At 36.9% G+C, this 17,434-nt stretch overlaps 2 protein-coding genes across 2 annotated transcripts in view; one reads left to right on the top strand and one right to left on the bottom strand.

Annotated features, from left to right (window-relative positions):
• The window catches only part of LOC135221026 (3-oxoacyl-[acyl-carrier-protein] reductase FabG-like), a 10,639-nt gene extending 386 nt beyond the window's left edge, over positions 1–10,253 (top strand). Inside the window, exons 2-6 of the mRNA XM_064258748.1 lie at positions 1,250–1,389; positions 5,316–5,421; positions 6,005–6,171; positions 7,006–7,176; positions 9,661–10,253. Of these exons, the coding sequence (XP_064114818.1) occupies positions 1,250–1,389; positions 5,316–5,421; positions 6,005–6,171; positions 7,006–7,176; positions 9,661–9,819 (743 nt within the window). The 3' untranslated portion in view covers positions 9,820–10,253. The remainder of the gene's footprint in view (positions 1–1,249; positions 1,390–5,315; positions 5,422–6,004; positions 6,172–7,005; positions 7,177–9,660) is intronic.
• The window catches only part of LOC135221027 (probable thiopurine S-methyltransferase), a 42,048-nt gene that overhangs the window by 12,712 nt on the left and 11,902 nt on the right, over positions 1–17,434 (bottom strand). The window lies entirely within an intron of this gene.

Below are 17,434 nucleotides of genomic sequence, written 5' to 3'. Positions count from 1 at the left end.
ACCTACGTGGCCTAATCTGTATGACTCCAAGTTGTAATTACTATATGTAGCTATACTAGGTCATACTTACTGTCAAAACCGGTATTGGTTGTTTTTAAACCTACAGTCGACCAAGAATGCAGTGCAATGCTACTACTAACTCTTATTTTTCTGCAATGTCGGGTGTAGAGCCGTCTGTACTCCTTAACTTAAGGTTCTTTGCAGCTTCCCTAAGCCCCCTATCTGCAACTCTTGTCATTCCTTTTACTATACCTCTGTTTATAGCTATTCTCTGCTGAGTATTTTTGCTGGTTACCTATTTCACAATAAACAAGACTGAATGCTTGAATTTTTACTGGTTTTAGGACATTTCTAGGTCTGAGTTTCCTCCTCATAATTTCAAGGGATCACCTGAAGATTAGCGACCCCTAATACCTCTCCTGAAGAAAATCGACCCCAATATTTTCCTCCTGAAGATTAACGACCCCTGCTTGTTGGTGTCTCCAATCTTCAGGTGACCCACTTTAGCTCATAATATTATAGAAAAAAGGAGAAAGAAATATTGATGTATATTCATTAAAAGCTACTTTGATGGATGTGTTAGGTAGTGCCCTTAAGGGGGCGGAGCCCCCCCTCCGTTAGGCCTAGGTAGGGGGTACGGGGCCCTTGGTTAGGTTAGGTGGTTGTGTTAGGTTTGGTAGTGTCCCGAAAATCACTGTGGCCTTAAAGGGGGGGAGCCCCCCTCCTGCTAGGCCTAGGTAGGGGTACAGGGCTCTAGGTTAGGTTAGGTGGTTGTGTTAGGTTCGGTAGTGCCCTCAAAATCACTTTCCACTGGAGTCCCCCATAATTGTAGTACGTAGTAGGTTTATGCTTACATTTTGTGTAAGAATAAGTCATACTTTTTTTTATTTACCTTGTTAATTCCTCACCTTAAGAAAAGCGACCCCAATATTTTCCACCTGAAGAAAAGCGACCCCAATATTTTCCACCTGAAGAAAAGTGACCCCAATATTTTCCACCTGAAGAAAAGCGACCCCAGCATGTGTTGGGGTCGCTTTTCTTCAGGTGATCCATTTCAAGTTCTGTGCTTTTTAATTATTTTAGCAATAGATATGCAGGTTATCTTATTTTTTAGTTTACATTTTTTTCTTTAAATCTAGTGTACATACAATAATTTATGAATTTTATAATATCCCTGGAACTTTACTAGTCCCAAGAAAATTGAATGTGTAAACAAATCTTGTTATAATGTATATACCTTTTTTTTCAGGTGCCTCATCAGGTATTGGCAGAGGGTGTGCTATAGCTCTGGCAAAAGAAGGATGCTATGTTGCAGTTACAGGTCGCAATGCTGATGCTCTTACAGAAGTAACCCGTCTTTGTCATGAAGCTGGTGTCCCAGAAGGCAAGGTATAGCACTATTCCTTAAAACTCATCAAAAACAAAGATTCTGAGAGAGATTATATTATTTAAGTTGGGTTTGGTCATTTTTTGTATAGCAAAAGTTACTTGTCAAATCAATTCAGTGACTTAGCTGTTAAAAATATTTTCAAATTCATCCATGTAGAGGTCTGTGGCTAAGAATAGGTTATATGTATCAACAAAAATTTTTCATGAAGCTCAGATGCCATTTGTAGCAGTATCGAACCCTACATATAAATCTAAGAGGTTTTGGGGTGGGCTAGTTTTGCTGAATAAAACAATTGTGTTGGTATTGTGAACTAGTTGTAAAAATTAAACTGTACTCTGTACAAAGCACATCTATATATTATACAGGGAATTTTGACACTTGGAGGATGTGGTAAATGTTATCTTGTGTGATTTGCAGGTGTTTTCTACATGTTGTACAATAAGTAGAACTTGGGCTAATGCCATAGGAAATTTTGGTCCAGTTAAATTATGTCTGGACTCCTATCCACTATCAAAGTTGTCTTTTAAGTCTATATGTATCTGATAAATCAAAAATGGCATCACATGCATGAGTTGATCTGTAATTGCTCCCGTCAGGCTCTCTTATTAAACAATTAATACTTTAAGACAAAATTTATAGTGTGGAAAAAAGACCCCAGAGCTTTATATATATATATATATATATATATATATATATATATATATATATATATATATATATATATATATATGTGTGTGTATGTATGTATTATGTACTATAAAAAAAAAATTGGATTTTCACCCTAATTGTCTAGGTTATACAGGATGTTATGTTTTTCATGTCCTTTAAACTAAAACTAAAGCTGGGATTAGTGACTTTCTTTCTGTTATCTATTCTTATTAACCTATGGGAGAGCATGTAGGTAATACAGTACTCTTGAAATTTGGTCATTGCAGCATACGTACTAAGATGAAATGTGACAAGTACTGTCTATGAGTTCACCCATAAAATGAATCATTGCAGGAGAGAACTTTAGTCACACCTTGGCACTTACCAAGAATAGGTGACAGCTTAGAACTAAACAGAACGTAGTGAATGAATAGTTGGAATTTTAGTGTTTGGGTTTTTAGTAGATAGTCTTTTAATATTATTATGTATGTACATTTGTATTCAGGTTATAAATTGGAAGTTTGACTTTAAAATTGTTGTTTGTATATCTCACTGCTTGGCACAAGAGTAATAATTCATAGTGAAGAACTGTTTAGGAAGAGGAGGAATGTACTGTAAAGTCCTAATTCATGAAATGATAAGTCCAAACTCAGGGATAAAAAAAGTGTTGTCTTATAAACCGTAAAGATTAAACAGACAATTTATTTCTTTCATAATAAACCCATCAATCATAATTAACCACAATTAGCTGCATCAGATAAAAAAAGTGACCATTATTGCTTGTATGCCTTTAATCCATCAAAAATACATCATAATTACCATTCTAATTCTTCCCTGATTCACTAAAGCTAAGTTGAGAAATATAGAATCATCTTTATTCATTCCTGTTTATTCTGCACTATTTGCCCTTAATTATCTCTCATCCTCAATTCCTTGGTTTTCATCCTTTTTGTGAGATATTACGTATGTACTTATGTTTTTCTCAGGCTTGGTCTCATTAGTTGTCTGTCTGGAATTTCGACATTCATTATCCTTTCATTCTGCCTGTTATTGAATTTCTCCTTTTAATGAAACTCTCTTTTGGGAAGTGTATATACATTTTCCATTACGTATTAATTTCTTTTTTTGGTCAGGATTGTTTTCATAGCTCCATGTGGTGCAAGTATTTATATGTTTAAATGTACATGATTAAACATGATTCGTGGCCTTGATGAAGATTTTTCAAAGGCTCTAAAGCTCTTCTATATGTTGCATTTAGGTTCTTCCATCCTATAACAGATCATTGCTATTCCACAATGTTGTAACTTTTCTTGGTTTCCTTTAACATCTCTCTACATATCTTCATTTCTCATATCTTGTGTGTGAATTTTGCCTTCATGGTAAGCCACATTGTGTCCCTCACAGCCAAGAAGTGATGGATGATCTCACCTTATGGACCTTACGGCGCTGAATGGCTTCTTTGGCCCCAGTGCCTGGGCTTTTGCCCTAAAACTCATACATCCATCCATCCATTCACCTTATGGACCAACCAGAGAAATTTCTCCCAGGAAATTTCCCTGGACTCGTCCCAACTTGGATGCATTGAAGGTGGCACAGAAAGCACAGCTGGAGGATTTAATCATTAGTATGTCAGTCAGTGGTGCTGATAAGTGACAGCAGTGTAATTGTATATATCAATAACCATTGGGGATGGTTATCCCCCTTTTCTGCCTCTTAATATGGCAGATGCACGAGTGGGCAGAATACCACTCCATCAAGCTATTTGCCAGGTTTATTCTGGGCTGTCAGAACATTGTCTTCAACCACCTTAGTTACCAGGGGCAAGTTTCAACCAAAGACTTGGTTATTTGATTTCAGTTGTCCATCACTTCAAGGTACTCAAGTGAATGTCAGCCAGGTTTCCTAACTCCTCATTACATACTCCTCTCTGCAGCAGTTACCAACCATGATACATAGTAAGTGAATATTCATTGCTCCAGGGCAAGCACAATTCTTGTTATCCAAATCAAGTACTAAGACAGAAATAACTATACCAGTGGTCTCTTCATCATTGTAGTGTAGGGAGGCCAGTCTAGTTGTAAGAAACACCTATGCACAATGTACTTGCCCAATGGCTGAATGGGAAACTCAGAGTGTTTCGTACCTTAGCTCCAGACCCCTAGACTACAAAGGAATGGCCTCCAACATATATGGAACCACCTGGATATTACATCTTTTCCTTGTTTAGCAGGATCGGATCTGTTAGGCAATCAGCAGAGTGCAATTCATCCCAGAATTTCAGTAGAATTTTGTTGACTTCTTATTAGTTATGAACTAAGAGGTACTTCAATCCACAAGCTCTTGGTGAGACACCTTAAAGGCCCATCCACACGGCCGAGCTTTGCTTGACAAACTTTGTTCGATGTGACGTCAGAAGCGGAGAGCGGCAAAGTTCTGACTTTTCTCGCTGTTTCTCCGCTTCTGACGTCACATCGGACAAAGTTCGTCGACCAAAGCTCGAGTGTCTGGACAAGGCCTAAGAGATTCCCCACAATCCACTTTTTTTTTTGGGAGGGCCCCCCCAACTGCGAGGTTCCATCAGTCTATAAAATCCTTCTATAAACTTTTCACAGCAGGAAACTATCCAGTGATTCTTGAGAAAGAAAGGCTTTTTTTTTTTTAAGATTGTGCTGGAGATGTCTTTACCAGCTGTAGATCTTTGACAAGAGGCCTGTATCAGGTGTAAGAGGTCTCTCTGGCTCAAGCCACTATCTAGCAGATTGCAGTTTTCCTTGTCTACTTCCATCTTCGAAATTAGGGGTTGTTGCTCTGCTCTAAACCAAGTTCTTTGGTTGAAAGGCATGATCTGGTCTTCATAGTTCTTCATGCTCTTGAGAAGCTTGGAACAGTTTTGACCACCACACAAAGTTGGGCCTTCAGCGTGCGATATGTGTCTCTCCCTTTAAATCTCAGCAAGGTACTCTTTGACCCCTTAGCAGGTATCAGGTAGAGACTACCCTCAATATGGTTTTCTTACTAGCCTACATGATTATACCCCATTCATAAGGACCACTACCTAATTAGACCTGAAAATTTTCCAAAAGAAAATCATTTCACAGAAAATCAATTTCATAGAAAGTTCCTTGCCAGTGGGCTCTCAGATTTTAGTGAATCCGTGCTCTTGAAGTGCAGTAAAAAGTATATTTATTAGACAAATTAGATGAGATGAAACAGTTTTTATACAGTAACTTTTCTCAAAATTTCATCACTAAGAAATTTCATATTTTTCTTTTAACAGGTTAAAAGCATACAAGCTGACCTTAGTGAAGATGCTGATTGTGAACGTGTTATATCATCAACTGTGTCACATTTTGGTCGTCTCGATATATTAGTAAATAGTGCTGGTAAGCATATGCTTTTTCGGGTAAATTTGTGACTTCATTATGTGGTAAAATTATATAGTAGCAGTAGAAGATGAGCATCAAATGTGAATTATTAGGTTTTAATGTTTTTTGTTTCCAGGCAAAGCACACATCGTCATGTTACAGCAGTCACGTTCACTTTTAAATAAATTTATAATACTCAGAGTGAATGGTTTTGTCATGTGGTAAAAAGGCACATATCTCATAATTGGTTCTGAACTTTGTTATTATACCTTGGTATAACATGTTCATCATTGGTAATAACCACATTGTTAAGTACAAAACACAGCCAATTTGTCCATAGTGGGGTAGTGCCATCAGTGCACTGTAGGCATTAAGATTCTTTACAGCATCCCTTGGCCCTTAGTTGCAAGCTCTTTCATTCCTGTACCTCTGTTCATATTCCTATTCTTCCATCTTACTTTCCACAGTCTCCTAACAGTTGATTCATAGTGCAACTGCAAAGTTTTCCACTTGATACACCTTTAAAACCTTTCTATTCTCAGTGTCCCTTTAAATTCTAAATTCTATTTTATTCGATAGAGAATATTTTTTTTTATTGCAGGAATATTAATTAGTGGTGGAATTGAAACTATTTCAATGGAAGACTATGACAAACAGATGAATGTTAATGTCCGATCTTTGTTCTTGATGATGAAATTGGCTTTGCCTCACATCCTGCAGCAGAAAGGAAATATAGTTAATATTTCTTCAGTGACAGGACTTAGAGCTGTAAGTATAATTCATAGGATTAGTTCAAGTGGTGAATGACAGAATGGACTTTGTAGTCTTGAAACAGCCAGTATTTAGATATTGTCCTGTGAACATTTTTAAGGGAAACTATTTTTTTGTTTAATATATATATGAAGCCATGCCCTAGTAGCAGTGACTTGAATGGAAGTAACCCATTGAGAAGTGATAACATACAAGATAACATCACAGAAAAGAATTGCAATGTTATACCAGGTTTAACACTCCCAACTTGTAGTATAGGTTTACTGCCTATAGTGGGCTACTAAAAGTTTTTTAGTATCTTGAACCCCTGTGGCATTGGCCTGTTCCAACATAAGTTCCCAACTTTCATTTTTTGTATTGTTCCTCTTTTTGGTCTCATTAAAAAAAATTCCTATGAATATCTAGAACAGTGATATTTGCTTATTAGACCACTATTAAGTTTAAAAAAACAACACTTTGTGCCACTGCAGATTTTAAATCATTCATCTAGTAATGAGGTAAATGGGAATCTACCTACCTGATTCCCATAATCTATAATTGATAAAGCTTCATATATATTCCTAGTTTTCTTAACATTAGGTGAATGACTTAAGATATTGCTTTAACTGAATCAAAATAAAATATAGCCTAATGTGCAAAAAAGTATTGCAAAATCCATAATGTTGTCATGGAATAAGTTAAACTATAAAATTAGCTTTCAGTTCACTGATTTGTGAATGACATTGCAGTACAGTACTTACCTGCAATTTTGTTTTGAGAAAGAAAAAGAGTTAGCTCTGTTGACAGTTACCATTGTTTAGAAAATATTAGTGATTGTAATTATCTTTCCAGTTTCCTGGGGTAGTATCATATAATATGAGCAAAGCTGCTGTAGATCAGTTGACTCGCTCTGTAGCTTTGGAAGTTGCTGACCGAGGAGTTCGTGTTAATGCAGTGAACCCAGGTGTCATCGTAACTGAAGTCCATAAAAGATCTGGCATGAGTGATGAGGCCTACAAGAAGGTAATGTCCCACATTTTAAAGATAATTTGTATTTTTCGTAGGTATGCAAACTAGAGCCTTTTACAACTAGAGATGTATTTCAGGACAAGCTGCAAGCTGTTGTTGAAGTGTGGTATCACAGTGGTTAATTGATGATAAATAGGCAAGTGGCTGGGTATTGCCAATCCACTTCTTGGCACCGCAGCACTTTCCCTTTGGCATCAGGAACTATATAAGATAGTTAGGTTGGAATATGATGAAAGTCTCTCCTTTTTTTATATTTAGAAAAATGTAGATTTTTCTACATATAAAATGCAGAATATGGTGCTCTAAGACTATACAAACCATTACCTTTCTCAAACTTATCCATGAGAATACGTAGGGACGGCCCTATCTCCGACACTGGACTTACAACTAAATTAATCTTCTTATGAAACTTAGAATTAATCTTGACATGAGACTGTCAATGGTATCAGCGTCAGAAGCATGGGAATAAGTGGAGGAATTGGAGGACTGAGGATAGGAGAGAGAATATGTCCAGGGTTAGAGGGAAGAGTCAGACCAGAGTCTGTCTTAGGCTTAGGAAAACAATCTCTACTCAAAGAAGCCCTACTTTTGGCACAAGAGGCTGCCTTTCTAAGCCTATTCTTCTCAAGTTATTAATGTGAGACTCAAGCATCTTGTATCTACCATCATCCCAATACTTGCATTGAGGACAATTAACCTCCCTTGAACATACATGTCCCCCACATTTAGTGCACACCGCATGTGCTGCACCGTAACAAAGGTTAGTTAGTCTAGTCGTATAGCCTTCGCTACAATAACGAAGACTGGAAGTGCAGGAATCTGACATACTAGCTAACTAAAAGAAAATAAGTTAATTGTAAAGAGCAAATCAAAACTGGGAACAGCTCGAGAAAACCAAAGTTAGTACGTCGCTGACTAAAGTAAGAACAACTGGCAAATCCCGAATCAGGAGTGCAGAGAATGATGCATTGTCAGTTGCGCGGCTTAAAATAATAATGACATCGTACGGCTACTGTCACTTCCACGCTCCTGTTGCAGTAGACAACCGGTGAATCAGGATTGCAGAGAAAGATGTGTTGTCAGTTGCGCAGCATAAATAATAATGATGCCGTACTGTCACTTCCACACTCCTGTTGCAGTGGACAGGTCCTGTCAACCCCCCACCCTTGGCAACAGCCGCATTACCGTGAATTTTGAATTTACAATTCTGTGCAAGCACAATCGTTAGCTAAGTAAATACTTGGTAAGTTACTTATGTAAAAACTTGCAATTAAACAGTACAATCAATAGCTCATGAATATTGTATGAAACATACCAAGAACAGGGAAGAGGAGGAAACTTGTAACCTTCTCGATGCAAGTTGTCAGCAACAATAATAAGCATAAAAAGCTGGGATAGAATTAAAAAAACAAAAGCAAACCTAGCTACCATAATCAGACAAAGCTAATTTAGTGTGTTTATTCCTTAGCTGGTCAAAACTAGTGTACAATGAGGTAGCAAACAGAATACTAAAACTTACAGTATAAAAGTATAGCAGAAAGCAAATATAATATTTAATAATATGCCAGGATTACTTTCTTTTCCATACCATACATATGCAAGAGACAGCTGATCATCACATTGGTCTCTGTCTTTATCTTTTTCACCTTTGTTGCAGTAAAGGAAACATGAATGATCATTCATAACACTATACTCATATTTTTAGTAATGGGTTGTTACTTGTGTAACTCAGGTTGTGTAAAGAAATTATTTTTGCATCTCTTTGGCATCTCACTCAGTTGAAAATCTTCACCAAGTGTAGCCTTTTCATTATTTTTAGCTTTGACTTCTTGCTCAGCCAAAAATCTTAGCCAAATGTAGCTTTCTTATGAATGCACATGTTCAAAACTAAGCTCTGATATCTGTAGCTCAATGAAAAACATCCAGAGCTCAAAAGCACAAGTGTAAGCACCGTCAGAATGCACAACAGAATGGGCATGTTGGCTGGCACCCAATTAATTCTCCTCAAGAATGCAGTGCTGCAAGACAATGACCCCTTTCTTTTAAATCACACTAATGCTTGTAGACATTCAAAGAAAATGTGAACTAATATAAAGTATTGGGCATTTGAAACAAATGTTTCCAATTTTGTTCCAACTTTTGATCAGAATAATGTTTATTTTACTTATGGGTGAATCACAGGCCAATCTTAATCATGCTGTTGCTACAGGGACATTTGGCATTAATTTCAACTTCAGATGGTGTTTATCTCCCTTAATGTCAGAGGGTATATCTCCTTTAATGTAAGATGTGTGCCAGTCTAGAAATTTTTGTGTAGTATACAGTATGTAAGTATTTTCAGGTTGGCTATATTCCCGAGGCTTGATGAAAAGTGTGCAAGTTATTTGTAATAATGTCTTGTATTTAAAATTTGTCAAGATTATATTCAAAATTATAAACAATCACGATAATTTTACTAACATTGATATCCATTTTCAGTTTCTGGAACATGGCAAGTCAACGCATGCCTTGGGTCGTGTAGGTGAGGTCCAGGAAGTTGCTGATGCAGTTGTGTTTCTTGCCTCTGATAATTCTTCCTTTATTACTGGAACTACTCTTCCAATAGATGGTGGACGCTCTATTATGTGCCCTCGCTAATAAAAAGTCATGAAAAATATCTACTTAACTGCGAGTACAGTGTTAAGAATATCAGTGTGAATGATTGTTAATGAAATGGTGAAAAATATCTATGTAATATTGCTATAATATCACACTGAATGACCGTGTTAATGAAACTGTTGTTTTAGGTGAACTTATTTACTCTTAAGTGTTGGGAATTTTTCGGTACAAAAACTCCTTTACAGATTTTGTGAGTAACAGTCATGAAGATTGCATAAAATTAATCATGAAAATAAAATCCTCTTATTAAAAATTGTGAAATAAATTCTGTGGACTTATCAACAAGGAATTAGGGTTGGCAAGGTCATTCACTTTCTTGTTAGATAAAATGTGTGATTTCATAAGAAATTTTTACAAGTTGTTTTCTTTAGATATGCAAATGTTATGAACGAAAATAAATTTTGTTAAAATGATATGAATGTTAAGATATTTTCCTCAGCTGTTTTTGTGAGAAAATTTTCCTCTACAGTAACTTCATGGTTGATAGTAGTCTTTAATTATGAAAGAATTGCCAACTACGTGGTTGGTAGTCTTTAATGATGTCAGAATAGCCAATGATCATTGAAATGTATTATTCTGAAAAGAAATGTCTAACTTCTCGACTGCTAATTACTTCTGCATACAGAAACATACATAAGAATGTAGGTTTTCACATGGATTCCTCCTTGATTTCTTTCTCCATATGATTTTGTTAGTGTATTGCACCTTAAATTAAACCTATACAGATACTAATTGAAACTCATAAATAATAAAAGTATGTTGATTTAATGATACATGTTCTTTTTAAAAGATAAGGAGTATGAAAATTTTTTTAATAAATTAATGTTTCTAGCAATGGAACATTTCTTGGTTATGGGAGAGGTATAAGCAATTGAATAACCAATTGGAAGATAAATAAAGCGGTAACAAGAATGATTCGGGATGGTTCTCAAACAAGCACATGAGCGGTTCAGAATCTGAAACGGAACAAACCAACCTGGGGAGCAGCCTTGTTAACTCCTTGGGTAAAGTGATATAAACCAGTATCAAGTATGCACATCACTGTAAATTTAGTATACATGAGTAACAAATAGTGATGCATTTAGTAAGGTGTGAATTGCCTTGACTGAACAGGTTGCTTCTTTTGTCATGAATCTAATTAAAACAACCAAATGTTGCCTGTATTAGTCTCCAAATTGTGCAAATCTTTTATCTGCAGAAAGCGAAGAGTATCCTCACAATTTTCACTACTTGGGCAACTCTCTACACACCCTAAAGTAATGTTTTACTTCTGAAATGTCTATATGAAAATATAACCCCCAGACACTTGGACCTGTTTTCGTGTGAGGGACAATAAAAATAACTATCTGAATTTGAAGCTCATTGGCCCCAAGGCTTATCTGGTCTCTTAAACATTCAGGATATCCCACAGCTAACAGTCATAACTTTTTAGCTTCAACAAAACTTCAATTGACATTTTCCATTTATAATTAAGAAATTTACCAGCATATACTGCATGATGGGTTTTACAAAGGCATGGATTTATTTAGTTGTTCTTGCTGAATGAACTTGTTCTTTCTAACCTTTTACTATCACATTTTATCTCTGTGTCTGGTTGACCATACATTTCTACAAGTGTTTGCAGGTTTGTGGGTTTGAAGATCATTCCACAACTAGACCTGCTCCACCCCTAAACATATTATCTTGACCTGGATCATGCTAGGTCCAAAGAATATTTTCATTATACAAGAGCTACACAAAACAAAGCTGTAAATGACTAGGACAGAAATGTAAGCCAATGAGGCTGGACTAGGGAGATAAATCCTTTCTGTAAAACTATCTTAAAAAGTGGTTTCCAAAGTCTCCAGTCTTAACCTGCACAATAAAAATACTAACAAATATATCAGTATCTAAGGGGAGCCATTAGCATTGCTGTCCAAAATCCATATGATTCTTGGTAAACATGAAGGAAAGTAGAAAAAAAAATCATAATTGGAAAAAAATGAGCAACGCTTAATCACGTATAGATACCAAAATGAAAACGGAGTAGGACAACAGTAATTCAATTCCTTTCTATATGAAATAAAATCCCATAGGGTAATAGCGCCGTCAATGCACCTCACGCGGTGTACTGTAGGCATTCATTACTTGAGGTATTGTAATGAAAAGAAAAAATTTTGCAACTTAAATAACAACAAACAATGAGATAAACCATCCACATGTAAATCACCAAAACCCGATCACCGTCGCATTCAGTGGAATGTTAATGATCTCGTACGTACACAGATATAGAGGGACATAACCGTGGCAAAATAATAATTTCCTTGATTTTGAAATCTCATCCGTAAGACTCCATTTGGAAGGCAATAATGTATACGGTCAGCCTGGTTAGAGTCCTGACTTAATTTGTTTAGACTAAACTCGACTGTCAACAGCTTTCGTTAATATCAGGTCATTTTAACGGCCGCACATCAATTGAGAAAATATTTGCTGTACAACAGGTAATGCTGGCCTACACACTGAATGGGTAGTTCTGGTAATGTATTAGCATGGCATGGGAAGTCTAATGGTACCTCAAGCTCACGCCGACTTGTAGTCTAGGCGCTTCATGGAATTTCTAGATCACTGGAAGGTAAATATGAACAATTTATATTTCCGTGGTAAGCCACGGAGCCCAAACTAGAAATTGCCGGCTGGAAACCTTTCTTCTTCACTTTGGCTGCAAAAGACAAGAAGGCAGCCAAAATGTAGGGTCCAAAATGTTTGACTCTTGTATGAGTGAACATAATACTACAGTACGTTTACTTTTCTAAGATCGCTGTGGTGTGGCTTGTACAGATATCGTACATTGCCAATTTTCATGTTATGGTAACCATTAGCTTCACGGGGTCTATTGAAATAGTTTTCATTTCTTGAAAAGTTGTTCTTTGTTTCCATTAGATATTTTGAATATATCTTATTTCGTATATTCTTCGTTAAAACCTGTTTCATTAACGAAAATGAAGATATGGCATATTTTTTCCCCGGTACGCCAGATCCGAGTTTAGGGGACCTATGATTTTTAAGAGGATTTAAAAGGTCATGGTCAACATCATTAAAGGATACTCCCTCTCGATCACCCACTGTGATAAGTATGAATGGACAGCCCAAGCGACTCTCGCAAACGCCTACACCCACCACCTGAGACCAAGGAAATATTCTATAATTTCCTGAAACACTTCATTTTATAAAGACATCATGAAGGTCCTGTAACTGATGTTTCGAAGGCTATCCAGAGAACATCTGAAGCAACAAAAGTGTCAGAATTGACTATTCGTAGACTTAACAAGGAAGCTTTAAGAGAGACGGGTAATATAGTGGAATCTCCAGTATTTCAAAAAAGGAAAGAAAGTGAGTCCTGTGACTGACTTGGATGATTTTGATAAAAATGTCATGCAAAGAAGGTTGTCTTTTCTAAGGGCATAATAGATCTATTGACTTATGAAATTATGTCTCAAGTCCAAACACCGGAGCCAACAGGCCATTCAGCGCTTCTATAATTAAGAAAGAGATAAAAGAAATAGCTAAATAGAATCGGGAATGAAAATAAAATTTAAAAAGTTAACAGGGAAGAAGCAAACCCTTTCCCTTGACTCCCAAGGTCTAAAGCGAATCCTCACAAGAAGGATTATATCTGCGGGAAGCATTTAATGGGATTGACATACCCGTAGATATGACAACTCGGCCTTTTCTACCTGGCCCCACCAGAGCGATCTTAGAAAAGAAAACGCACTATAGTTATGAAACCTACTGTTTGGATTTTAATGAAGCCATCAATTTCTGCGATGGCTTTATGACAAATGATGAAAGAACCAGGGCTTCCTCCTATTAGTGTATGCCCTTGTGCAATTTCCTACCAAAGGTTTGTAAAAGTCAACTGCTACTTAATTTTGCATTATTATATGAGATAAAAAGAAAAAAATTAGGGTGGAATTTTTTGGAACTCTTATGTGTCGGAAAAATTACCAAATCCAAGATGGCCGCCATAAAATGATAAAATATACTTTTTGCCAAAATCGATAGAACCAGAGCAAATAAAAACATGCTTAAAAGGTTGTTTAAATGTTCTTTTACATAGAAAATCTGTTTTTGCCATCTAGAGATTAGATCAAATTTAGATGCAATCCATATACTATATGCGAAAAACAATAATTGGACAGGTTTTTGTAATATAGACTGTACTGACTGCCCAGCACTAGATACATTGCAATTTGCTATTTAATTTTGTTGCTGGAACTGATGTTATGTATTATTATTATTTTTTTAATCTTCGTAAGAATCCTGAAGGACCATGAAGTAGAGTAGCCATTTTGAAGAACCATAGTGTATAGCTCCAAAAAAAATTGACCATACTATAGAAGATCCTCCACCGGAAAAGAGGTCTAAAACACATTTTTTACTTAGCTTCATTTGCCAACCAAATGGGTCATGGGACTACAAAAACAACATTTAAAACCTCTCAATTCAAGTCATTGCCAAACTGATCACAACATCCAGTTAACGTTGTAGGTGAATCCGAATTTGAGTCCCTAAAGTAAACAGTCGACTACATGGCGCCTCAGCCAATGAACTGTTAAAATATTGTATTTCTCTTCATAAAAAAACTGCTACAAAAATCCCACTCATAAACGATCTGTCGATAGTGCACGAGATAGATTTGATAAAGGATCAAGTTCAGGAGATGCTACAACTGTATGCAAGAAGAAGAAGAGAGGACGACCTTCTGCCTGTGATTCAACAATGGCTACATGTAGGTACTATACAGCTTCCCAGAGGAATGTCCGAGAACATTTCTACTAAAAACACAAATATTCTGCCAAGAAGATAGAGTAAACTTCATGATGTATCATCTAAAAATATGGAGACTCAGTTAAAAGACATTGGTCAAGAGACAAGTAATGAAATACTACGTGTCTGGTTAAGCAATCTTGTGTGCTCAGCTGAGCCATTAAAAGCAGTTGCTGAGGATATGAAATATCATTTGCCATTGTCCAGTTACGGCTAAGAGAGATATTCAGAAAGCTAAGTAGCCAAAACCAGGTACTGTTAAATTTGGTCAGCTCTTATCAGAGCTTCAGATGCTTGACATGGTTGCAGCTGAGCTAAATAATGACAGTAAGGATGTCACATTGAAAATGAATGATGTTCACCAAATGTACATCCAGCTGCTTGAGTACCCAAACACAAGAAAATCCTCTATACAAGCCATATCTAAAACCAATGATCCTAGATAACATCAAAGATGTTCATTTCAGCAGACCCCCAGATAAAACTAAACCTGAGCAGATTCTTTCAACCAGAAGTAAAGATCGTCTGATAGCTAGTGCTGTAAATGAAGATGATCCAAACTCGAGTCTGAAAGTGCTTTTGAAAGTAGCCAAGATAATGAGAAAGGATGTTGCAACCCCCTGTCCATGGAAGTTTCATGGAACATTTCCTGATTATGAACCACTTATACATTGCTCAATACCTTTTGTAAGTATGCTGTTCATTCATGGTATTGGAAGAATCAAATCTACAGTCAGAGAGAAATATGTCGATAAAGGTGCAAGTGCACTGTGGGGGCTTATAGATCTGAAACGACAGGTGTCATTCAAAACCAAGAATAATGATGGAGCTTTTAGACAACACTCTGGGGCTCCACTAAGTGTTGGTCTATCACAGTTATGAATGAAAAATTATCAAAAGACATACTGAAACGCGATCAGATTGGACAATGAATGTTTGTGGAGCTTGTATGTGAACGCCTGGCAGAAGGACGAACTTGTGTGTGGAATAATATGACCAAGTAGCTCAAAACATTCAACTGATCACTCACATTCCAGCAAAAGGATCATCCATACAACTTATACATCTGACAATGAAAATGTTCAAGAGATGGAAGCAGCAGAAGTCACTTATGCTCCAGACCAAGGCTTTGTATTGGCCTTGCTCCAGACATACCAGAAAGTTATAGCGCCTTGCCAAAGAATATTTACTATTATCGATAGCACGGCCCTTGTGAATGCAATACACAAGACTGACCATATCAAGATATGCAGTGATTTTGCTCAAGTATTTCTTGACCACCTCAGCAACGTGGCCACCAGGCATCTCGACACTTCCCTCAAAGAACAAATGGGAAAACGAACGAAGGGAACATCAACATATTACCATGTCAAGGACACTACTTTAATCCAGAATATTTCTTTGAAGGATTTTCTTTCAAATATAAGACAAAAACAGAACTTATGACTTACCTAGCTGCAACGTGTACAGATCATAGCAAGACCCAAATAAACCAAATGAAGAAGTTCATGGTTACGTCAGGGGCAGAAACTAATGGCAACACTAATATTCCAACCACCCTTCTCACGCACAGCCACGAAGAGGCAGACACCTTACTCCAGCTGCATGCTATTGCAATTGACAAAAATGCAAAAATGCAAAGGTTGTCATTGCTTCTCCAGACATTGGTGTTTTTCTTCTCATTGTCTAAATGTACCCAACTTACCCACTGATATAAGCTTAGGGAAGGGAATCATGAAGAGAAAAATACTGGTCAAACCAGTTTAAGAAAAGTTAAGAGAAAGACGCCTTTCGGCGTCATTAGGTTTTCAAATTCTCTAACAGGATCGGACATATCAGGACGGTTTGCTAGGAGAACCAAAAAGTGTTGCAAGTGTTCTTGGCGTGTGATGATGACACACTTAATTCTTCAGGGTCTTTAGGATACCAAGACCTGGACACAAGAAGTATACGACCATTTGGAACGCTTCGTCTGCAAACTGCATAAGTCCAAGTATGTGCACTAAAGCCGCGATCTTCGTTGGTTTTTGCAATCCATGTCTCCCATCTCCTGTTACATATGGGTGGATGTTTGATGAGCCTAAGCATCATTATATTCCAGTAAGATGTTTGAATCCTCCAGTCCTGCAGCTGTGATAAACTTGGTAAAGTGTGGATTTAAATGCGGATGCAAAGGGAAAAATGTACTAAAGTAGATTCACATCAACCGTGCATTTATCGTCTAGGCCAGTCCCTTACGACGCTCCTGATTGGCTGCTGATAAGCCATTCACAGGGCTGGAAACTCTGTCTCTCGAGAGAGTTCACATAGGCAGGATGTATGTTCCACCTCTCATGAGGGATACTTTTGAAAGACGTACCCCCCAGTACTGTGATTGGCTTATCAACAGCCAATCAGGGGCGTCGTAAGGGACTGGCCTAGACGTCAAATGCACTGTTGATGCGAATCTACGATCAATGTTTGTTGTTTGAATAACAATATTCCAAGCACAGAAATGTGTGGCTGTGTAAACTTCAGCTGCAGCAACCAAACTTACTCGTAGGATATAAATGTAGTAACGGAAGACTTGGATGAAGAAGGGTGAATTTGAAAAAATGTGTATATACTTAGATTTACCAATAAGAAACAGATGAGGATGGATGACTTAATGATGAAGATTCTCAAATACGTGTTCAATTATGATATATCTATCCTTTGTTTATTAAGATTTAATGCTATAAGGACATACATTGTAGTTTTCTTTATGTTCCACTACATACATGACAAGTTGCTACCTTTTTTAAACGAT

The sequence above is a fragment of the Macrobrachium nipponense genome, chromosome 2, assembly GCF_015104395.2.
Source record: "Macrobrachium nipponense isolate FS-2020 chromosome 2, ASM1510439v2, whole genome shotgun sequence".
In the NCBI taxonomy this organism is placed as follows: Eukaryota; Metazoa; Arthropoda; class Malacostraca; order Decapoda; family Palaemonidae; genus Macrobrachium; species Macrobrachium nipponense.
This window is presented reverse-complemented; position numbering and strand designations above follow the sequence as displayed.